Source organism: Melanaphis sacchari, unplaced genomic scaffold (assembly GCF_002803265.2).
Source record: "Melanaphis sacchari strain LSU unplaced genomic scaffold, SCAv2.0 Contig134_pilon_pilon, whole genome shotgun sequence".
Lineage (NCBI taxonomy): Eukaryota > Metazoa > Arthropoda > Insecta > Hemiptera > Aphididae > Melanaphis > Melanaphis sacchari.
The window spans coordinates 610,313-636,644 of record NW_020270560.1 but is presented as its reverse complement, the minus strand read 5'-3'; the positions used below and the strand labels follow the sequence as shown (position 1 = coordinate 636,644).

At 27.1% G+C, this 26,332-nt stretch overlaps 1 protein-coding gene across 1 annotated transcript; it reads left to right on the top strand.

The window, feature by feature from the left end:
- Positions 1 to 4,677: 4,677 nt before the first annotated feature.
- LOC112591490 (anoctamin-5-like) lies at positions 4,678 to 24,378 on the top strand. The gene is made up of 13 exons (XM_025335338.1): positions 4,678 to 5,086; positions 7,926 to 8,117; positions 8,488 to 8,646; positions 10,569 to 10,805; positions 12,231 to 12,448; positions 12,538 to 12,722; positions 15,550 to 16,337; positions 20,128 to 20,348; positions 20,429 to 20,607; positions 21,239 to 21,507; positions 21,733 to 21,844; positions 21,915 to 22,075; positions 23,729 to 24,378. The coding sequence occupies exons 1-13, from the start codon at positions 4,730 to 4,732 to the stop codon at positions 24,029 to 24,031; spliced, it is 3,381 nt and encodes a 1,126-aa protein (XP_025191123.1). The 5' UTR covers positions 4,678 to 4,729; the 3' UTR covers positions 24,032 to 24,378.
- The last annotated feature ends 1,954 nt before the right edge of the window (positions 24,379 to 26,332 follow it).

Sequence of the window (26,332 nt, the reverse complement as noted above, 5' to 3'; positions counted from 1 at the left end):
AACTATGAAAGTAAAATATCAACAGTTTAGTACAATATTTACTGCATTTATTTCACACAAATCTGAAATTATTGTAAATTGAAAGTTATTACTTCAATATGTGTTAATACTACAAAGAAAAAGTTTTCAAAATGAAGATAACTGAGAATATTTACAAGGTATTTATTTATTTATTTATTTAATTGTATAAATTATTGTTCTATTCATAATGATTTTTTTTTTTTAGCAAATAATTATGTATGATAAGAAAACATTTATTTGTTAATTTACCTCATCAAATTTGTAGTTATTTTATTATTAATTAAAAATTTAAATATTTTGATCATATACATGAAAGTACTATTATTTAACTGATAAATTATAGTAATTTAATCATTACAATATATTTAAATTTAAAAATAAAGGCTCTGTTAACTATTAAGAACAATGTACTTGTACCTACACTATGTAAATAAGTGTAACAGTGCCTGTACAATTTGTGAAAATTATCCAATATTTTACTAAATTATGCTATTCTCTTATGTATTGAAAGAGATTTCTCTCAAAGTTTTTCTAATGGTGAATGTATAGTAGAATGTGAGTTATTATTTTATTAATATTTATTAGAACAAAACGGTATTTTTTAAATAGAATATTTCACACTTCATCGCAACTATTATTTAAGAACATATATTTGAGAAATAATAACGTGTAAATAATGCAACCACACATTCTTGAAGCCCCCTTCCCCCTCTATTGACAGTATTTCGATATTTTCTCGTTTTACATTTTTATGCATTAGTTAATTTACAAAATAGTATAGATAAATAATAATATGATAGTATAGTGTCTATTAGTAGATACCAATAAATGCCAAAAATACCTACCTACTTAATAATATGTGCTTAGTATGCATTTATTGTTCAGCGATATAAAATATATAGATACCTTACACGTTTTGTAGGTATCGTTTCTTATTTTTATTTTAGGTATTCTATGTAAAAAAAATAAAATGTATTATTTGTATTTTCAATAATAAAATTGTAAATATTTTTAGACTTCAATAGGGATATGTATTTAGTTTGTGCTACTAATTACTATTATAAACAGCTAATTAATGTAATCAATGTCAAATATAAATAATAGGTATGACTGTTTTTTATTAAATATAAATTCATTATTAAGGTTTAAAATAGTTATACAATATGTATAAGGCACTGGTCAAATATCTTCTATATCACTTCATGTTCAGCGGTAGAAATTATAAAATAATAAACAACTATAACAACATTAGAAACAACTTTTAGTGGTCAATGTATAAATATTAAAAATCATAAATATAATAGAGATAGAACAGTGTGGTGACAAAAAAAAAAAAAAAATTACTGTTCCCTAGTCAGGAGAAAAAATTAAAAAAGTGCATCGATAAATACGTTTGTTGGTATCGGTTGACATTTAAGTTTTTACTAAATATACCTGAAATACTTTATATTCTATGTGGGGCGATAATTTTTTTTATTACGTGTATATGATATTAACTTTGACGATTTTTTTCTAGATTACTACTAAATTATTCTAAAAAAAGTTGTCGAATAGTCACTATAGTTGTTTATAAGCGTAGATATATATACCTTATTTAAAATTTTACCACATTGAAGATTTCTCCGTAAAATGACTATTTTCTCTTAGACTATTTTTGATATTTTAATGTAATTTAAAAACTAAAATAACCACGAGTACTTAAAATTTTCTCTAAGTTTATATTATTGTTTTCTATAAATAACAACATTTTCAAAATATTTTGATTTTTTTTGAGCTCTTTATTACAGGCTTGAGAAATATCATATTTTTTTATTATTGTATTAATTTTTCATTTGGTCAAAAATTATGAACATTTAATACAAGATTATTTATAAGTTATTATAATTATTAATTATTATATACTTAGTTATTAAAAAAAAATTAAAGATGTATAAATTTATGGTTATTTTTATAGGCAATTTAAATTACACAAATTGTTTTGTTGTCAACAGTTTAGAAAATATTCAATTAATATAGCTTAGGATTGAAAATTTAATACAATGTTTGTCTATAATTAGTAGTTTAAACTGATCAAACAATTTAAAGTTTTTTTTTTTCTATTAACATTTAAAATTTAAAAAAAAATTAATTATTTAAACGAAGAATAACAATTTTAGTTACCTATTTTGTTATAATTTAAAAATATTCGTGTGTAATTAAAAAAATTAACGTGTAATATCACTATATTTTATACGTACAACAATATTTTCAAAATGTAATTTTTCAAAATAAATATACTTATTAATTCAACTTACCACATATTTTTGATGTAGTAAAATAAATTTCTTAAATAGGTACAAAGTATGTAATACAAGCTCACCATCTTGTCTTTACTCAAAATCGTTTTTATTATGCATTGATGATTTTTTTTATTTATTTATTTATTTATTTACAAAATAAATTCACTTACATGTGTTATATATAATGTTGCAGTATAACAAATATTTTAATGAATAGATACGTATTATTTATAACATATATATGATAAAGTACAAGAATATTTAACAAAATATTAAATAAAATTATAATTTAACTGAATTAACGGTAAACAATTAAAGAGTTTATTCAAATAAAATACCATATAATAGCTTATATTAATATAATATTTTAGTAGTATATTTACAAATATACGTAGTATATAAGAAAGAGAAAAAAGAAAATAATTTGTAGAAGTATAATTTAAATAATTATCAAATAAATGTTGACTTAATATAATTTATATTGCAAAAAAACAAATCATATTTTACTCAATTTACATTGGGCATCAATGAATTTATCGAGTAGGAAAAATAATAATTAGTAGATACCTACGTATATTTTTTAAAGTAAATAAATCATTATTTCTTGTAAAGTTAGTTTTGTGCTTTAAAATTTAGTTTTTATAATATTTCTTAACATTTAATTTTATTACCTATTTAATAATTTAATATATTTTTCTACAATTTTTAAAGTAGGGGTATTAAAAAATCCAGACATTCCTTCGTAATCAGAATGGGAAGGGCGTTTAAAATTGCATTTAAAGAACAAAAAGCATAAAAAAAGGTTTTAAATGGAATTAAGAGTTTAATTTAAAATTAAGGAACTAAGAGACCAAATAAAAGCAGCATATTCCAACTGAGAACGTACCGTAGAAAAATAGATGTTTTTTATGGCAAAATGATTATTTAAAATTAGAACAACTTCATTTTAAGAGACATAACTTTGAGGACGCTTCATTTTTTATCTTAATGATATGTTCTTTAAAATTCATTTTTTTATTAAAAAATACGCCAAAATCATTTATTAAATTTACACGTTGGATTTTAAACTTCAATAATTTGTAATTAAAATCAAAAATAATTTGTTTTTTTATTGAGAGAGAATAAGATAATTGAACATTTGTCAATTTGTTAATTAGTTCCATGTCGTTATCTATTAATGCACCAATCGCTAAATACATCTAAATCTGATTGTAATTCTAAAGCTTCAGAAACGGAAATCGTTGAATTATGATTTAATTCATCCATTACAGTGACCTACCCAAATACCTAACATCACTCGACACCTACTGTATCTAAAGCAAAGTGATTATCTACTTCATTAATTTTATTATTACGCTTATATCCTAATATTAAATTTTGTGAAATAATTAGTAGGTTGATAATATAATAGATAGATAGGTACTTATTTAGTCATATAGGCATCATATTTACGTGTTTGGCTTCTCCAGCATTGACCAAACTTGCGAATTTTAAAATATTTAAAACTAATTTTCAGAATTATTTTTGCTAGATCGTGAATTTGTTCCAAACACGCCTAGCTATGCGTATAAGGTCACATGAAAACCGTACCTACTCGGGCTACTTCTATCCATTTGTTATGTCGATTCAAAAGGGTTATGTTTTTTCTTTAGCATTGACATTTTAATGGGTTTTTTTAAATTTATATTATTTATTAGTAGTTACTAATAAACCTATTGCATGACATACAATTTATACTTTATAAGTACCTATGTTCTGTGTGCGTAAAATATATTCCTCATATTCACATATATCGTATGGCAATATAGATATTTATTATATGGTTATATATATGTGTGTGTGTATAATGTGTACGTGACGCGTTTCCGAGTATACAATAGTTTATGTATACCTACCTAATGCCTTCCTACTTACCTATTTTACGAATTGATGAATTAATCACCAACGGTCAGAAATACACTGAGGTATAGATAATATATGTGTGTGTGTGTGTGTGTGTGTGTGTGTGTAGATGTCGTGTGGTATCCATCGTATACTATATATAGACGTGCATAGTGATATATTGAATTATTTATCAGCGATCTATATTATGATTACGCACGAGGCGGTAGCGTGATGGTATAAACATAATGATGCGCGTGTGTGTGACGCAGCGAAAGAGGGGTTGATAAAGGGTTGTGGTGGGTGGCAATCGAGGTATATAGTGTATCGTGGCCATGCTACCTATACATGGCATAGTATTAAAAAACGATGCAACCACGTCGTGGTCGCTATTCCGAACAAGGGTTTTGCTCGTCGATCGCACCGCAGTTACTCCAACAGCAATAGTGGCTCCGATCAGGATGCGTGTACGTTGGACATGATAATAGACCATAATATACATTGCCATTACCATTGTAATATTTTTCCATCTCTACGACGACTGAAAAATGCCATCGGATGACGACGAGAGCAGCGCTCGGATCACACAGGATCATCAACACCGATCGCCACCGACTCCTCCGTCGCCGCCGACGTCTCAGGAAACGCCTACCGTATCGTTCGAGCTACAGTTGAAGCAAGCGGCGTTAAGACTCGGCGCGCGTGTCGTCGGCCAACTGAAGACGAACTATGGGGACCGTGATCCATCTTCGTTGACCGCCGTAATCGGCACAGCAAACGCCAACAGAGACCACACCAGTGCCGACATCGCCTTACCAATATCATCACCACCATCACCACCACCACCACCACCATTATCACCACCACTACTATCTCCGTCACTGTCGCCTTCTGAACAAACCGAGGTGAAAATAATAAATTACTATTGATTGCATGTGAACCTTTTCACCTCCGATAAACAGGTCTCATTGGCAATAACAAGAGATACTGGGCTTGGCGTCAACAAAAGTCTTTTACACCCCCCTAAAAACCAAATAAAAAATTATTGAAACACGATTTTAGAATATTTTTTTGGTAAAATAATAATAAATATTTTGACTGAAAAAATCTTTATTTTTCCTAAAGTATGCTAATAAACAGAAACCAACAATTATTATTATAAAATTAAATTATTAATACCGATGAGCATGCTTCTGCTGTATATATTCGGTTTGAATTTAATAAATTTATCAAATTACTGTAAATTGTAAATACACAAAAACAATTCTGAGAAAAAACAATGACTATTTTAACGCTTATCAAATTTTACGAAAACCGCGGTATCATCAATTTACCCGAGCCAAAAATCATACATCGCTTGCACATTAATATATTAAATAATACAAAGGTATAAATATATTTAAAATTATATAAGTAATAAGTATGCCACATACATATCATTTTAAAGTTAAAAGAACTTTTGATAGGAAATTCTGGTTGAACTTTAAAATTCAATAATTAACTGTTATTGTTCACTGTATAATTTATAAATAGATATATTATAAATAAAATCAAATATAATATTATTTTAAATAATAGCCATAATTAACCACACATTGTAATTTATAATCTTGTCGAAATAAATATTAAAATTTTTTAACTGAAATATATATTTAATTTAAATCAAAGGCTGCATTATTAAATTTAAATTCTATTTAATTGAGTACCTAATTCTATAGTCGATTTGAGTCAGGCTAAGTAGTAGTAGTAAATATATTCTTGTTTTTATAAATAATATTATCGTTTTTTATTCATGGCAGTGTAATCTAACCAGTTTAATTGTTATTTGAAACTGGTATTTTATCATATTCTTTAGAACAAATATTCTATAATTCAATTAATTTTATTTCAAATGTTCAAAATCGAAGTCACTGAAATGTTAAATGAAAAATAAAAAGTTTTTTATAGAATTATAAAATATTGTTATCATAAAAAAATAATAAAACCTAGGATTCAACTGTCAATAGCATTACCACCATTTTGAAAATTAAATAATATGAGTATTAAATTTTAAATTTTAGGTGTTACTCATCTCTTTCAATTATAACATTAAATATATTAATGCAAAAATGACATATGATAATTTGACATAAGTTAAACAAGCAATACGCAAATGCTTTACAAAAAGTTTGAATGAACAATGGTGATGCATAAACAATATACGGTAATAAAATGGTGCATATGTTTTTACAATATTTTAAAATTGCTGTAAAATATCGTATCACATTTTCAAACTTTAGATGTTTAAATTGAAAATATTATAAAGTTTTAATTATAAAATTATTTGTGAGTACCTATCAAAAGAATTTTTTTCTTTATTGTATTTAAATAACTAGGCACTCCAAAAATGGTACCTGATTTCCGGCTATGATAGGTCTTGGAACTTTATAGAATATAGAGCACACGTTATAACCATAAAATCGTTTCTGTAATAGTATTTGAATTTTTTAAAAGGCACAGTTTAAAAATATGACAAACTTTTAGTTTTTAATTTTGATCTTTTTAAACACTTTTTAAACTTCATGTTCACGCGTTTCATATATTTTATCGTATACAAATGATATTTTATTGACTGTATCTATATACTCAGTAATACCGTTTAAGCATTTTAGTTCCTTTTTTTAAAGTTTTAACTGTTGGTGATCTATTTTAAAGACCTGATCCCCTCATTCAGAATCGTTAGTTGAAACTTGAAATAATAAAAAAATACAGCAATTAGGTATGGCCAGGAGTCCGAAATTACTAATCCTATCGGTTGCTATAGTAAATAAGCGTAGGTTCTAGAGCGTACAAAACGTTACACAATTTCTTGTAGAATTTTAGTACCTAAATAGTGTGTAGAAAACATATATTCTAAAAAAACTTTTTTTATCAAATTTTAAACTATAATAATACGTTTAATATTATTATTGAGTGGTTTTCAAACTTTTTTTACAACAAAGTCTAAACTTAAATTGTTTGCCAGCACACTTAAATCATTAAGACCAAATAGTATTTTAATAACATTAAAATTCAAAAAATTGTTGACAAATTTTTTGAATGACACAACGCGACACATTAGTTGAGAATCACAATGCTATAGGTATCTATATCAATAATTTAACTCTGATCCAATATTATAATAAAAAAAAACAAATTGGTTGTATCTTTGAAAGTTAAAATAAATTTATTTGACTTTATATTATGCGTTATAATCGTTATATTATGAAAACGTAATATAATGCTATTAAAATAGTTAAATATATTTTGCAATCTGAAATCATAATAAAATAATTTATTCAAATTATGATAGGTAGATAGGTATTGATTTTTTAAAACTCATACAGGGAATAATAGAGTTATAATTTTAATTCATTTTAATGTATTATAGAATATTATATTATTTTCAATCTTATTTTAAAACATTTTGAAAACTTTAATTTTTTACTAAACTTATAAAATATGACTTTCTAGTTTCTACTTCACTATTTGTTTTTGGTTTATTTTTTGCAAACTTTAGTTAAACAATTTATATACTATTGGAAATGTAGAATAGTTCACCTATAATTATTTATGTTAATAGATATTTCGTGAGTAGATTTTATATACTTTATATATACACACTTCCTCACGTGATTGAAACTATCAATTGTTTTCCATTAAAAATAAAATGTAGTAGATATTTAGTTAATAATATACACATTTATAAATGTTTTGTATATAAAGCAGCGGGATTCTTCAATCAAAATGCATGTTGAACGTAGAACACTCAATACTGTTGATTTTGTGTTAGCCTATAAAAGACAACGAAAGGTTGCTGAAAACAAAAGTAAACTAGACAACGAGACTGAAAGGCGAAAGTTTTATCATGAATTACAAGCACATGGGATTTTGGTAAACATTGACGACGACCCAACGGTCAGTATTCATTAAAATGCAATTTTTTTTTTTAATTGCCTATACAATAATATACTAAACTAATATTTCCCAACATTTGGAACATAAAATGTAGTGTGTGAGCCACCATAACAAAATTATTGTGAAACCCTCTAAAATTGATATTATACAATTACGCATAATACGTAGATTGTAAGATACTTGATGTTGAGCTTGATTATATTTTTTAATAAATTTGATAAAATTTATTATGGTTTTTTATAACTTTGATGAAGTACATTATTTAAAAAATTTTAAATTAAAATTGTTTGATGCTTGATTTAAGGTAAATCTAAAATACATTTGTTTAATATTTAAAATGTTGTTATAATTAATTTTTATTATATTTAAGTGTTCACTAGATGCAGGCCGGACGTGCTTTGCTTTGCTACAACTATCACAGCGGCTCTTAGGATGTAGTTGCCGGTGTCATACAACAAATAATAATAATAGCGGTAAAAGTGAAGATAAACCAACAGTTTTCAAATCAAAAGATGTTAATTATCAACAGGTATCTAACATATCTCAAATAATTTAATTTAAATGAAATTTAGCACATAAATTACTTGTTACAGTCCGTTACAATTATACCAAAATCAAATATGAAAGAATATTATAGGCTAAAATACTTTATTGTAGCCAACATGGTACCTATTACTAGCGAACAAAATAAACCTAAAAGACCACAAACCAAATATTTTTAAAACATTATCATTATAAAAATATGGTATTAAAAATGTCTATTTAGAATATATTACGAACCATCAACTACAGAATATGTTTACCACATTTGTAAGAAAATTAATCATATTATCGTATACAGTATACTAATACAGAACTACGGGGTATTTAAATAAAAAAAAAATTATGCTGACATTGGTCGAATGATGGGTATACCTACCATTAGAGATAACATAGGATCATTAATGCCATAATTTATAAAATTGTAATTTATTAATCATTATACAAAACAATCTTAAGGAAGCTCGATAATTAAATCTTAAATAGAATATTTTTCTTTTAAAATAAATTGTATTATTTGTACTAAGAAGGTAATATCATATTCAATTATTAATCCCAAAACAAAACAAATAGCTGCAAAATATTACAGCTCTCTCATAACTTAACAACTGTATAAAACCCTGTATATTTTGTTAAAATAAAATTAACTTTTTAATTGTGTAGTCTACTAAGTAATACTAAATACCTACTAATATTAGTGTACTTACTGACTATTTTACTATTTTAGTCCAACTAAATTAAATATGATTTTATTCTAAAAACGATACCTACGCTATTGCGAACTGTATCTATAGTTTTATTGACATATGAAGTAGATATTGAATTAAATCTCAATTATATTTAACAACGTATTCAAAATTTACTTATAATAATTAATATCCAATAGAATAAAATGGTTTAAACAAAGAATATTGTAATATAGATACCTACTTAATATAATTATGTTCATCATGCACATTAATAATAATTATTTTACACCGAAAACTAAGTATGAACGAACAACAATTTTACATGAAAAAATTTCTATAAGCAATTTGTTGTTTGTTATTATTATGACGTGAATTCCTAATTTTTATACAGAGTGATACAAAAAGTATAAAAATATTTTGAAAATTTTATCATATTATAAAAATATTTATCATATTAGGTGAGCATTTCAAGGAACTATAGCTATTTGTTTTTTTAACCACAACAACATTTTAAAAATTGTTTGAAGAGAAATAATTATTTTACGATTACGAGTTAATATGCTAATATAAAAAATTTAAGTAAAAATGCTTATAAAAATTTATTTGACTTTTAGTTAGAATTTTTCTTTTTTAATATATGTTAAACAACTTATTATAAAGAATTTTAATTATAATTCTTAAATTTCAGATAAGTTAATAAAAAAAATTATAAATTTTTAGCTACGAAATAATTTATAAGTTTTTAAGAGTTTACGAATTTTGTCAAAATTTTAAATTTAATCATTTATAAAAAAATATTGAAAATATATAGTCACAATATTTTTTAATTAAAAAATGAATAAATTACAAGGCACCTACTTGTATCAAATATTCAATCATTTAACAAAAGATTATAATCTCACAACCATAATACAATTTTATGTTATTCAAATATTGCAATAATAAATGGCTATTTATCAAGCTATACTTATTTTAAATATCTATTTTTAACTATTTGATTTATTAGAATAATATCTTTTGTAATGGTAAATTCAGGCACTATAGAAACATGCATATTTTATGAGTACTACAAGGCTTGCGTGACTTTTAAAGATAGTTTTTGAAAATGTATATATAAAAAAATATATATACTTTTATAGCTAAATAACTTATGAAAAATATTTTTTGATAATTTCCATCTAATAAAATTTGTTATAATTTGTCCGAACCGTTATCGTTGCAGCATTCAAATGGCAGTATTAATCATGAAAAAAATAATGAAATATTAACATCTGCTCAACGGGCACAGATCGTGTGGCACATCTTACTCCGAATAGGTTCTGGTAATCAACAGGACGCGAATGTTATGAGTCTTGAACAAATGCTTGAGACCGATATAATTTCTGCCGCCTATCCAATACACGACGGCAGTATTAAATTCGAAAAGGGAGAAGACGTGACCAACATCAATGATAGACGAGTGAGTCGACACTTCTAATAGTTTTTACATAAGATTGTAAATAACTACCTATTAATAAAATAATGTTTAACTGTATAATAAATAATAGGTAAGTAAAACTATATAAAAATTACGCATATAATTTTCTGAAAATTTTTCACGTTATCTTGAAAAAACCACGGTGTACATCTAATATAAATTTTTATTTTCTAATAGTACTCGTACTTCATAGTACAAACTTACATAATAAAATAGAACGGATTAAACAAATATAATAAATACATTAAAATAATTAATTTAATTTATGTCTTTTTGCAATTATTTTTTTTTTCAATAATAATAACATCAAATTATTATTTTATTAATAGGTATATCTATTAAATTGTCTGTTTAGAAACCCTATATCATACTTTAAACTATTTAAGTTTTGCATATGGAGAATACTTTACAATGACTTAGGAAACATATAATATACGCATAATATAATAATTTATACATAATTGTGTCTAGAAAACTTAATTGGTAGGTATATTAATAGATTTTTCTTTCATCTCAAACGCAATATTTAAACTTGAACCAATGAGCTGGAATAAAATGAAATCTTATAATCGCATAATCATTATTTTTCTTATAAGGTAGTAATTAAATACTTTGAATACCTACCTTAAATTTAATATAATATCGTAATATTTTTTTAGTTAAAACATTTTAATATTAATTAAGTTATTCAAATCATATAAATATTGTATTTTGTTCAAAATATAGTAGCTAAATTTAATAAGAATTGGACAAAATGTTTAACATAAAATCAAAACAAAAATAATGAAAATATAATAACCTTTCCTACCCTCGAAGAAAATATATTTTTATAAGTATTATTTATATTGTCCTTTTCAAGTGCATATACGAAAATTTATTATATGCAGGTATCAGGTGGTACTAGTGACATAGTCTAAAATTTTAAGTGTAATAATGAAAACTTTAGCGTATCATATGTTGAATACATGCTTAAATTTTATTATATTTTTCTTTTATACATAAGTATTATAAAGTGAATTTATATAATATCCCTCTATTTAAAATCCGGAATGACCTTTTATTCTTTAAAAAAATCCTGACAATCCTGTATGAAAGTTTTTGAATACTTACCTACTATTTCATACTTATTAATCATTCTTTACGATAAACACATAGTTTTTCAAAAAAAATCTTGTGATATATTAGTTTTATATATTTTAAAATAAATACTTGAATAAGAAAAATAATTTAATGATTATACTACAGTATATAAAATATATAGGTACCTATAATTAAGTGCTTATATTTGAATAATTAATTTAATACAAACCACTTTTAAAGTTTCAAGGACTGCCTAAAGTAACTGGGACAGGTGCTAGCTGTCGACTCTTAAGTAGTTTAATTGTTTGTTAAATTAAAATGCTGCAGGTTCTTTACGAAAAATGGGCTAGGCCAGGTCTAATCATACCCCGACAATGGAAATCCGATAAAAACATTACTGCTCTGATTCGAAAGTATTATGGCATTCCTGTAGCTGTTTATTTTTGTTGGCTCCGGTACTATACGATATGGTTAGTAGGTCCTGCCATAGCTGGACTAGTATGGTTTCTGTACGGATTGATAACGACTCGTAGCGATATACCAACGTAAGAAACATTTCAAATACAAAATCAACAATATTTACGAACATATTTTACTATGCTCAGAAATAACATTATTTTGTCAACTTGTTTAGCCATGACATTTGTAATCCAAAATCACAAGTAGCCGATTGGATCCTATGTCCAACTAGAAGGTGCAATGTGAGTTTTTGTGGCTTCACAAGGGTACTGGACACTTGTGGGCTATACAGATGGACGTCAGCTGCGACTTTCGATAGACCAGGCGCAGTCGTGTTCGCGATTTTCATGTCATTTTGGGGTAAGTAGTGAGCTGATTCCATTATTTTTATGTCAACAGTTGTATAGTTTTTCGTTATAGATTAATTTTTTTAATTTTTTACTAGTAAAATTGTACTTTTTAGTAATTTTAAAATAAGTAGTAGGTACCTATAGTACCTAGTATCTGGTATTCATAGTACCCATACACAATTCTAAAAAAATTTAAAAATTTCCAGTCATTTATTTCAACTAAGTAGATATATGTAAATTTTTAATTTTTAAAATACAATGTTCATTTTAATTACAGGAATTGAAAAAATTTTTTTTAAAAGAATTTGAGCGCTTTTAACTTTTTTTAATGTATTATAAAAACTTAAAAACTATATTATATAATCTTTAAATTATCTAGTAAACCAAAAATATAGTCTAAACGGTTAAATGTAAACAAGTAATAAAATTATGAAATAAAAATAACCTTTTTTAACAATCCAAAGGTACAATAAAAATATCTATTTGATCTCCGAGTAAGAATGGATGGTAGAACTGTTGAACAGATTATGTTATACAAATCACAAATTAATATTGGTTTCTCAAATATTATTCTCAATTTGAATAGAAAATTGAAATTTATAAATTTATTTATAATGGAAGAATTGTATTAATATATTCTCACGCGAACGCCCATAAGTAACATTTTAAGAGGGAGAGACAAAATAAAAAAATCTCAAATTTAAACTAAATAAAGATGTAATGTTATTTTAACATAAAAATATTGTATTGATACCAATATTAAAGTTAATTAAAATATATTTTAGTAAGAACAAGAAAATAATAGAAAATAAGAAAGAAAAATATAATCAAATTTATTATTCAGTATAGGTAAATAAAAATAGCACATTTCTTCGTTTTATGAGATCATCAGATAATACTATAATAATATAATATAACAGATTATAAATTAGTATTATTTGTTGAGACAGCCAACAGGCTAATCCCCTGTCTTAGCTTCCCTCCACCAATGGGCGCCCGTGTATTTTCTTAGTAGTAACCACTAAGAAATATGCATTGACTTGGAGCAATTAAAAATAGTTGCAAAGTTTTAAACTCAATAATTGAATATAATTTTAAACTGCTAATATTTTTATGAAGATGTCGTACATATTGTGTTTTCTTTTTATTACCGTAAATTTTTGGGTTCAGAATAATCTATTTTTCTCTGTTATTTTAAATATTACAGCAAATTGAACTATTATCAAATTTAGAAAAATTCATAAACGAGGAACTTCCTCAGGAATTTAAATTGTTTTTATTGATAATAACGGAATTCCTTTTCCCCACGAATTTTTTTTTGATATTCTTGTTTTAATAAAAGCAATGAGTAGTACTTTTAAAATTATAAAGAAACAAGCTGATCCTGTACACTTCATTGTCTATTAAAAGTGCCAATTATAATATTAGGTATGTTTAATTTGATATAATGAATTACTCGAAGTTGCTCGCCGACCGGCGACCAGTAATGAAACATTCCTTCGTAATTCGTATGCGTATTGAAATTATTATCTATGTTAAACAATAAATTCTCACTTATATTTATCACCGAATAAAAAGAAACAGTTTTTTTTAAAAGTTTTTGAATCAATATATTAGAATTTTTAATTATTTTAATCATTACATGGATAAATTAATAAAAACAATTCGTAAATTATATTATTATCTTCCATTATATAATAAGTATAGCTGTTGCCCGCGACTTCGCGTCAATTTCTGTTATTATGATCGCGATTAAAAAGTTTTTAAAAGAATATATTTTAAAGCACTTCTACGTAAATGATATTTTTAGTTTTATTTTCTTGTGGCAGAAGAACATACTGATTTTCTCCGCAATCTGATATTAACAATGCGACATATAGTGGACTGTGTGATAAGCATTCTTGACGTAAATCGATTCCTAGTTCCTATGTGTTTAAATTTTTGCCCCTATGATTTATTAATTGTTACGGAAAAATATAAAATAAAGATTAAAATAAAATGAAATAAAGATAAAATCGTTTTGACCGATCTAATAACCCACGGGATTAAGAATAGAACATAGTCTGCAATGAATGAGTAAATTACAAAGTTCTTTGTAGATAACACTAGCGAGTTTTAATTATTTTTGGACGAATGACGACGACAGTGACGGCGATGCCGATTATTCGGCTGTGCTATTTTCAATAATATATTATTATCATATTATTTTCATTGTTATTGTCACTATAATATTCTGTCGAAATATTATTAGTTTATTTTAATAATGTACAGGTGTATCTTGCTCGAATGTATATTATGTAATAACAACAAATGTATATTTATGTTGGCAGATTATGGTACACTCTATATTTATAATTTTACATACCGTTTAATATATATTTAATTTGATATCCATTTGTCTACGACAAAATGATTAAAATTTGGTACTACCGATTATTATTATTTATTTTTCCCGTTTTCGCAATATTTTTCACTGATGCTCCGCTTCTATTGGTCGCGTCGTAATGTTATATTATAAAATGTTAAGCCTTCCTCGGTAAATGGACTATCCAACACAAAAAGAAATTTTTTAATTCGAACCAGTAGTTCCTGAGATTAGCGCGTTCAAACAAACAAACTATTCATCTTTATAATATTAATAAAAATAAATATAATACGAGATTTATATATATAGTATATATAAATACGATTTTAAAGTCAAAACAAAAAAAACTTAAAAGCCCGAAATAATATTCGGGAGTGACTGCCCCATTATTTGCCACACGATATTCTCTCATAGATGCCCCAGATCCACAGTCGCCAGTCAGTATGCCGATTAATTTATTGATATTGTGCAGCCACGGCGTTTCAACAACTGTGGGCCACGTACGCTGGACGGATGAACGAACGGCGCGACGGCGAAACGCGTACGACGTTCGAATGTTGCGCCAACTGTCGTTGGTCCGGTGGCGAAAAAGTGCCACTGCAGCTACCACCCACTTGGCAGCCGCCGCCGCCGCCGTCGTCGCACGGGCCGCGTTGTGGCCGTCACGCGCGACAACCGTCGCCCGCCGTCCGCGGGTCCGTCGTCCACCACCAGACGGTGGTTTCGCGACCGAACAACGCCGACCGCGGTCGATCGCCGGCGCTCTCGGTGGACGCGATCCGCCAGTGGTGGACGGCCAAACTGTCGGACGCGCTACGGGCCATGGCGTTTTTCGCGACACTGGCCACCGTGGCCGCGGTGCCCATACTGATCGTCGTGTACCGCGGCCGGGTCATCGGGTGGCTCATGCTGGCCGTGTTCCACCAGGACGACCGCGGCGGACGGCCACCGCAACCGGCGACAGCGGCTGGCCGCTACGGCGACCACCACAGACAGCACAATTTCTTCCTGTTGAACTACGCCAACAGCGGCGAGCTGAGCAACTGGAAGACGGCCGTGGCCGCAGCGTGCGCCACTTTCGTCCAGCTCACTGCCATCGTGACCGTCCACCGCGGGTACAGCGGCGTGGCCAAGTGGCTCACCAAGTACTCGTATCGTTCGGCGTACAACCCTCGGTACCAGAGCCTTTACACCGCCTACATGTCTTGTTTCGATTCCGCCAATTACTATTCCAGTTTGGTTTACATCGCTTTTTTCAAGGTGCGTGCGAAACGATCCAAGTGAGTAGCGTCTTTACCTGCTACTCCGTAGTTGGAACCGTGTCCCCCGGTACTGGTCGGAATTAAAGCGTATATACTTACGTGGCTAAAAATAATATTGAATATTGTAATATTATATTATATTACGTCTACAAGATGTGAGCCGCGCAAAAAAAACTTAGCAAAAAATAACTATACTCGCATATTGCACGTGCCCAATTCTTTTTAAACAGTAATAATTATATTTATTTATTTAGTTTTAATTAAATTTCAAGAAAAATTAAATTAATTGTTCACAAAATGGTTGTTTATTGTTATCACTTGATTGTCCAATGATCCTGATGGTATTGACGAATGAAAAAAAATTTACGAGAACCAGGCGTTTGACCTGACTGAAAATAATCACGAGATTTTTTTCGTGAATCTACTCAAAAACAAAAATACTCACATTACACAATGACGACGTCAGGTTATAATTATTAGGGCTCGGAAGTTGAGTTGTTTAATATTGTTCTTTGTGTTCTCGATTTATAACAGACTATGCTATAAATTTAAACTAAACGATAGTAAGTTTAAAAATCAAAAATTTTAAATGTAATTTTATTGATTTTAGGGAAAACTGCATATTTCATTGATTTTCATTTAAATATTAAAGCATACTCAATATTTTCTCCCAAAAGAGGGGATTTACTATACTACTATATTACGTAGGTACAGTACTACTACAGTGGGTGCCGCTTAAAAGACTCACTTTGAGACCAGCACAAAGTGAGTCTTATAACCTAATAAATCTTATAGGTGAAGTGGAAAAAAAACAAAATACTTATGAATTTTATTTCATTATCTTGCTTTTATTTTAATTTACTTTTATACGAATACATATTAAATATTAGGGGAGACCGGGGACAAAAGTAATATGGGTCAATTGTAACATACTGAAGATTTTCTTCTATGATATTATACAATAATAATTAATATTATTGGTTATACGTGCGTCATTTGTCCCCCAATTGTTGTCATCTTATTCTGTTATTAGTTTGGCTTTATCGTGTTTTGTTGATCAAATAATCAGTAAAAACCTATTTTTAAATAATTCAAAAGTGAATTTTTTTTTTACGCCGTCGTATATACCTATGCTGTTTAATTTATTATTTAAAGTAACTTCGAGTAAAACCTCTGGAGATTACAATTTTATAATAATAAATTAACTTCTCAAGTAAGTTCATCATTTGTTTTCGCATTGATTAAAAAAACTCTGTATGGGGCCAATTGTAACAAACAGACTGGAGTCAATACTCAATTGTACCTATAATATTATCCATGAAAATCGATTAAATTATTTCCAATTTTAACATTTTTATTAACATTTCGTATTAATTATTAAACTTAATTTAGTTTACAAAATTACATGAAAACAGAAAAAACTTTTAATTAGTTAAATATTAAAAATAAATTAATACATTACTTATCATATTTTATTTTAATTAAGATTTTTTTGATATTGGATAGGTAGATAATAATTATATATCATGATTTGAGTCTTGTCTAGTTTGGTTACATCTACCTATATGTCATGGTTATCAGGTTTGATTTTTAATAATAAAACACAAATAATATTTTTGTGATTTTTCTTATACTTTGTAGCATTTGTTATGGCATACCTAAATTTAAGAATTCTATCTTTAGACTTTAATTGTTTGTCTTATATTTTCTGAAATATTTAAGCCTCTAATTGTTCTTTTTTTGGCAAAAATATCTTTAAACTTATTTATGTAATTGCGCTATAAATAGTTGAAACATTCAATATTTTTTATTAATTAATCATTCCGGTATGGTTTAACTAGGTGTTAGTCATTTCATTATGCTACTATCTCTGTCATCTAGAAATTAAAATGTGTGGTGAAAATCGATCAGTTTTTTAACGCTTAACGCTTATTTTACAATATACATTTTTGATTTCTTTATTTTCATATAATTTACTGACACCAAATATAATTTATAAGTAAAAATACTAAATACATTTTTTATTATTTCTAGTTTTAAATAAGGACATTTTCTGATGTAAATAGTGTTAAAATATAAACCAATTTAAATAATAACCTTCTTGAAAGTACATATTATATCAAATTATGTATATCAATATTTCTTTTAAAACCTTCAACAATGATATCTGCTTCCATAGCGATCGAAGACAAATTTCAATTTTTAAAGAAAAGATGTTTTTTATAGGATCCATTATTTTTGATGCTTTCTGACAAATACAACAATACTTATTTCTTACGTCAATCAACAAGACTTTTTTTGTTTTAGCTCCAAATATACAAGTCTATAAATATTAAAATAAAAATAATTTAATTGATAGTATAATTTTTTAACTAATCAACAAAATGAAGTCAAATTTTATTTAGATTATAAATTATAACATTTATGTTTATTTAATTGTTGTGAATAGAAAAAAAAACTAATCAATAAACATTTCCTATATCGCTAAAAAAGTGGTTTTTTTTTTTATCGACTATGTTAACCTATGTAAGATGTATATTAAAATTATTAAATAATATTGAATTTAAAACTCAATATTATTTTACGTAGGTATTTGTGTCATCGTCGCAATCTAATATTAATTTAACAACGGTGCGATGTGCATTCAATATGCCGAAATATTATCATTGAAAAGTTATCGTCTTAACTATCTATTTATTGTTTATCAGTTGGTAAATTTTTTGTGTACGATTGAAATTTTTCAATATTTTTTCAATTAAAAAGATGTTTTTCGGGAAATTTAAATTTTTTTTTCTTTTTTTTAACATTTGTTCGTGCATATTTGGCATGTTTTAGCTCATATAACTTCCGAGTACTAATAATTATGTTACATTATGCATAATTTACTAAAGATAATATGCGTACAATGTACACTATAATGCCCCCTACATTAATGCAAAACACAATTCATTATTCACTAATTTAAATAAAATAATAAAAGTTACAACATATAATTAATTATCATAAAAAAATATGTTCGTTCTTTTCTTAATATAATAGTTTAACTGGCCATTTATTTCAATACAATTTATATTAAGTATATTAAAAATTAAAACGTAGTATGAATGTTTAATTTTGTGATTCAGACAAAAATTCAACTTGACCAAGCTTTACAATAACATAATAATAACTAGGGCTAGGATAGTATAGGATTTTGCATTTTTTTTTTAGGATTTACAGGATATAGCTTTTCAAGCACAAAATGTGATTTGGTCATCTACGAGTTCAAATATATAGTTTTTATTTTGCATATTTTTGCATTATTTGTACTTTTTAAATTTAGGGTCATTTTTTCAATTTTACGATCATTTTTTTATACTTTATTGAAATCTGGTTATATTTAAACTTGAAGGAGTCACTAATTGTCCAGTGCAACAGTAAATAATTTAAAAGTATTTTTCAGTTTACAAATATTAAGTATCTATAATAATTTTAGTTTTACAATATTATTTTAGGTATCTTAAAATATATTAATTTCAGAACAAATGACGCTGGCAATTATACCAGAAGATGAATTTATTTTTATATTTATAAATATTAATTATTATTTATTAATTTATTAATATAATTATATATTTATCAATCATTTTATGAGGTCATTTTTTCTTATTGAGTCATTTTTTAATTTTTATTAGGTCATTAAAATCCTAGCCCTAATAATAACATTATACCTATTTATCTTTATGTAGGTATCGTAGGTATACATAATAAAGTTAAAACGGTTAATATTATTCATGGTATTTACATAGGGTCGCTTCGTGACTGAAGACAGACAACATGTGGATAGTTCGTCCAGATTCATGCATTTTTGGCCCATTTCTATGTTTTGGAATGTAATACATGATATTAGAGAAGACGTTTGCGATCCCGCGGCTGCTGGAACGGGATGCGTACCAGAGTTGTGTACCCAATTGGCCATTATAATGGTGGGCAAACAGCTGATAGACAACGCGATTGAGTTGACAACACCGTTAGTCATATAAACCAATTAGTATAAAAATCAATATAGGTCATTTACGATTTAATAGTTGTTGAATTAATAACTCGCAGGCTAACTTTAAATGTATGGCGCCGATGGCGGGCAAAAGAGAGTCGCCGTCGAAATAAATTGCATGGAAAATTACCGGACACTATTGTTGAAACACTCAGACACCCAAAACAATGGCAACTCGACTATCAGCTAGAAGATACTGGATCGTTGGGCCTTTACCAGGAATATTCGGAGATGGGTACAAAACAAACCATAGAGTAAAATGAATTTAAAAAAAAACGCACATAATTTAATACATTGAATCGGGGCACCGGGGCTTAGGTACTAATTAAATTAGTAGCCAACTTAGTGCGGTTAAAGTTATAATATCAACTATCATCTTTGGAGATTTTACTTTTTTACGCCTTCGGCGGATAGTGGTTAGATTTTCAATGTAATATAATTATAAATTTTACACTTTTCGAAAAAAAAAAATGAACAATCAAAACAATTGCGTAACTAACTTTAAAATCGGGTATCTTAAATTTTATTAAAATATTTGTGAAGGTATTCAAAGCTTAACAAATTAATTTTTTTATCTTAATAAAAATGGGTTCTTAACCATTGCACCCGCATCCTCAACTTATTTAACCATTTGGAATTAATATAATAGGTTACATGAGTTTGTACTAGTTTTATTTTGGCGAGACACAATTTAATTCTTGTGGATTTAACAAAACCAACCGAGTTATCGCCTTATGGCTATACTTAAAATATCGTTTACCATTTGTCGTTGACAATATACTATTACCTATGCACTGCACGGTTTGGATGATGCACTATTAAAATGCATTGATTGCTACGTTTATAAATATTTACATATATTTAAGTCATTCAGTACGGATTTGTGGTCATGTTCACAACGGCATTTCCACTGGCTCCGTTGTGTGCTCTATTAAATAATATATTGGAGCAACGTCTTGATGCGTACAAAATGGTAGCGGCTCAGCGACGTCCAGTTCCTTCCTACTTCTGTACTAATAAAAATTATCACGATAATATCATCCGAGGAAACATGAAGTGTTGCGATAACTGCAACAAATTGTGCACATGGACACAAGTTTTGAAGATTATGTCAGTAATCTCGGTCTTGTATAACGTAAGTAGTATAATATACTAATAAATTATATTCGTACCACGTATTTTAGTTCGGCAGAAAAAAAATTTTTATCAGAATTTAAATAAGAGTTATGACCAAAAGTTATTAAAAAAAAAAAAATGTATTAATATTAAATTCAAGCATTTTTGAAAATAGGTAACCAAACTTAATGTCAACTTAATTAATTCACTTATGATTAGTCATCCGTATATTTATCTGCATTAGGCATTTATGATTGCATTTACCAGCGACCTGTTACCTCGGTATGTGTACTCTCAAATCTCAACCGAAGCGTCGTCTTCGTTGGACGGCTACGTTGCTTGGTCTTTATCCTCGAGTACGTTAAACGTCACGTTATCGATTGAGTCGTGTGCTATTTATAACTTAAATTTGATCTCAATGTCTAGAAAGAAATGTGACTGAATACTATTATGGACAATTAGGAAACATAGATGCACCTGAAACATGCCGATACAGGGGATATGGTGCTGATGCTGATTCGGAGCACAATGACTATAGGAATTGGCAAGTGTTGGCTGCCCGATTAGCATTTGTCGTAATATTTGAGGTACGCATAAATATGCTATTAACTGAAAACGTGTGCGCACACGAATTGTGTATAATATATGTCAGATAAATGTAACTTTTTGAATTCGTGTAGTTATTTTTTCACCTACAATAAATATTTTTTATCATTATGAATTATAAATTATTATCATCACATTTTCTATAAAATATTTACTTACCTTACAATTTAATGAACCAAAAATTAACAATTTATTATCTATAATAGTAGTATAGGTATTTTACAATAGCTGCATACCGTAAGTAATACATAACTACTCATCAAAAAGAAAAGTTATATTAGTTAAGTGATTATATATTTGATATAGTATGGCTGTTAAAATATAACTATAATCAATTAATAAATAAAAATAATAGAAGAAAAAAAAAATCTTTTTTTAATATCTTTAGTTTATACGTCACATTTTAGCTTTATATGCTGTAATATTTTTAATTATTATTTCATTATATGATATTAAAGTATTTTTATTAAAATAAAACCAATGTTATAAACTATACAAAATATAATATTTGATAAATTTATAAAACTTTTTAATTTTAATTTATTATTATTTTGTTAAGTATTTAAATAACACCAACACACCATACGAGAAAACGAGAAAAAAATTATAATGATTCAGCTTGAGACACAAACAAAAAGGATTAGTATACAATTCGTGTGCACGAAAAACTTAATTATTAGAGTAGGTGCTATAGAAATAATAGATACTTAATCAGATTTAAATCAGATTTGAGTTACAAAAATAATTAACTACAATAGACCGAATTAGTAGTATTTATTTAAATTGTTCATGTATATTTAATTATATATACATACTATTTAAGTTGATGATTTAAATTCGTAATACGTATACCTAAATAATTATAGCATAAGTATTTAACGTATTAAATGGATGCACCTATCGATTGTGAACGGTGGAGACTTAAAACGCTAACGAAATTGAAAAAAAACATTATGTAGGTACCTATGTGTAAAATGTAGGATACACGAAATGTTGAAGATAATTAGATTACCTACTTAGTACCTATCTATATAGTATATACTACTTACTATAGCTGATCCTGCATGTCGTTATTAGTGATAACTTAAATAATGACGATGGCTTTACGCCTTTACCCTATCTTAACTCCGTTAAAAATGTAAGCTACAGATATTTTTAACACGTTCATTTGGGTGGTTTTGACCAGACATAAAATACAGTACTAAAATCATAAATATTTTATTTTCTGTAACCACTAACCAATGGTAACGCTATACAAGTAAACAAATATTCGTTTTCGTGTGCCATAACAATTCTCTACCAATTATCAGAACCATGAGTGTGATAGACTTGACATTTGGATCGCTAACACACACACATACACATATTGCTTTTTATTAACACAGATACCTACCACCCACCTACTATGCAATAAATATAGGCACATGGTTTTTTCCAATCAAATTTATTTCCACATGTCTTATAGAGAGTAGTTTTTCTTGTGCAGGTCTCTTCCATCCCGAAAACTGAGCTTTATAGACCAGTAATTCAATGCAATTTCTTACCCGTGCAGTTTCAGTATAGGTCCTTTTATTATAATACGTTTTCGATGTGCGTATATGTACCAAATACATCACACGCGTGTGTCTCGACAGCATTGCGTAATAGCATCCATCGCGGCCCTGGTGTATTTCATCCGGAAAACGTCCTCCAAGTACAAAATTCACACGGATTCGAACGTCAAAAGTCCGTCCAGCGACAAATTGGCCGCAGGTACGTCGGCCGTTAACAGCCCCAATGCAGGCTCTGCGGCCGTCATCTATGCAACAGACAGCTCTTTGGCCGCTGCAAACGACGAGATGGAGGAAGGACGGCCTCGGGCGTTCAACGGAAACCCGGTGGCTGTACTGTCAACCATGGAAGTAGTCGATATGGAAAATGATGACCAAGATAAGTAAATGAATCACGAAGTCTCGCCGCCTTCCAGGAGGCGCTGGCTTGAAGAGATAACAGGATTCGCTACGTTTTGCCGTGACTTAATCCACTATCATACAATGTATAGTAAATTTTTCTGTAAATGAAACAGTGAAAGCTAAAATTGTTTGCGACTAATAATTAATGTATCATTAATAAAAAAATTTAAAAAAAGTGTATAACCCGATTCACCTCAAAGGCGCTAGTAGTCGCTGTTTTACGGTACCTCGAAATATATTTGCATGTGCGTGATTTCCTAGCAGCTACTAAGAGCTTTTAAATAAATCTGATTTCAGCTTTTTCTACGGTTCATTTTTTAATTCATAACTGTTCGTGTAAATCAACATGTATATTATAATTTATAAGTTTATAACTCATCTCTGCAAATTAATATATATTTTTTTATATCAAGAATTTTTTAATATTTTTGTTTTTAGAAAAACGATGCCGGTCTTTATAAATACGTGAAATAATTTCGTAAACTTTTCCGTTTAAGTAATTATTGATTATTGAACCTACAGCAGATACTTATAAATGTAACCTATAAATTATATTGTGGGTAGTAAATAGGTATTATTTGTAAATTCTATCCTTGTTTTTTAGTTACGAAAAGATTCTATGAGTCTAAATATCTTAACATTGTTTGATAGAATCACTAGAATATAACCAATATAGCATCGAAAAAATTTTATATTTTCTATTATAATTTTATTATCCATTGATATTTTATTTATAAAGTATACTAAGCAAGTTCACAAACTTCCATACTTAAAACAACATATTTAATAGATAATACATGTATCATATTCAAATAAATTGTCTTATTTTTAAGAATATTATTTTAATTTTGATGTCAATTTTTACAAAAATATTGTTTTAAAGTTGTCTTACTGCTTTAGTCAAAGAAACTTAATGAATTTTAATAATTTAATTTTTATTAATTTTAATTTCTGATGCGATTGTTATGAAATTGTAAATTAATTGATCCAGATTTCACATTTATTTTATAACGAAAATTATCAGTATTCATTTGCTTGTGACATCAAGATATTTGATTTAATGAGTATATTTAACAATAAATGAAGTTCTTAAGTATATTTATTTTACATTAAAATTACTTTACAATTTAAATTATTACATGATTTATTAATTTATAGATTTATAAATTATATAAATTGTATATAAATATTTATTCATTTATTGAGATTATAAATTATGTATTATCATAAATTGACATAATTTTATTTTATATTGAAAATATTTATATGTTTAGGTACACATATTAAAATTTTTTAATTGTATACCTAAGTTTACATCAAGGTCATTAATTAATTATTTTACTAATTGGTTGTAGGTTTTGAGTGAAGTTCATAACAAAAACATCTCTCGATGCCAATAGCGACGCCTAAGGGTGCAATATTATTTTTGTATTAGAGTAATTGACTTATAATCAAATTTAAAATTAAGAGTATTAAATATAGCCCCCACGCCCCTAAGATTTTAGATTTTAAACGAAGTGATAAATTTGTTGTAAAACAATGTGAATTTTTTTGTATATGACACAATATGAAATCAATAAAATGCTTTGATTTTTAAAACTGTTGTATTCTATTTGATAGCAAATTGTATCTATAGTTTGTACTTTAGAGAAATTAAAAATGTATAATCGAAAAAAACCAAAAAGAAAATTAAGGTAAAAATTGTTTTGTGTGTATGTGTGTAATTTGAGAACAAATAACCATAGATACTTGAATTTTTTAAAAAAATTTTAAATTATTTAATATTCAATACAAAGCTTATTTAAGTTGTTGATTTCTCAGTTAAAATGTATCAAAAATCTATAAATATTTTTTAAAAGCATTTAAAGTTAAAATTTTGAAAAAAAAAATGTATTCAAAACGCAAAAATTAGTAAACCATTTTGTAATTCATTCTATGAGTATAGGTACCTATTATTTGTATTATTATTAGAATACACCACTAATTATTTGCTAAAAAAGAATTAATACAAAAATAACCATAAACATCAATAAAAATATACAAATATTTAGAAAAAATAATTATATTGTATCTAATTATTATTTTATTTTGAAATGTTTTAGTTTATAAAAACATTTGTATTTTATTGTTCTTCAATTTAATCATAATCCGCAACTTAAATCTTTGCTATTACAAGATAACCAGACATTCTAAATAATTTTGTCTACAGAATATGATATATTGAAAATTTAAACTTTGAACAGATATTAAAAGAATTAAGTTCGTAAAAAACACGGAAAAAAAACT

Coding starts and splice junctions, on each gene's coding strand:
- LOC112591490 (XM_025335338.1), top strand. CDS start 4,730: ATGCCATCGGATGACGACGAGAGCAGCGCTCGGATCACACAGGATCAT. Junction 5,087..7,925: donor CGCCTTCTGAACAAACCGAG/GTGAAAATAATA, acceptor TTGTATATAAAG/CAGCGGGATTCTTCAATCAA. Junction 20,349..20,428: donor GCGATTGAGTTGACAACACC/GTTAGTCATATA, acceptor AATAACTCGCAG/GCTAACTTTAAATGTATGGC.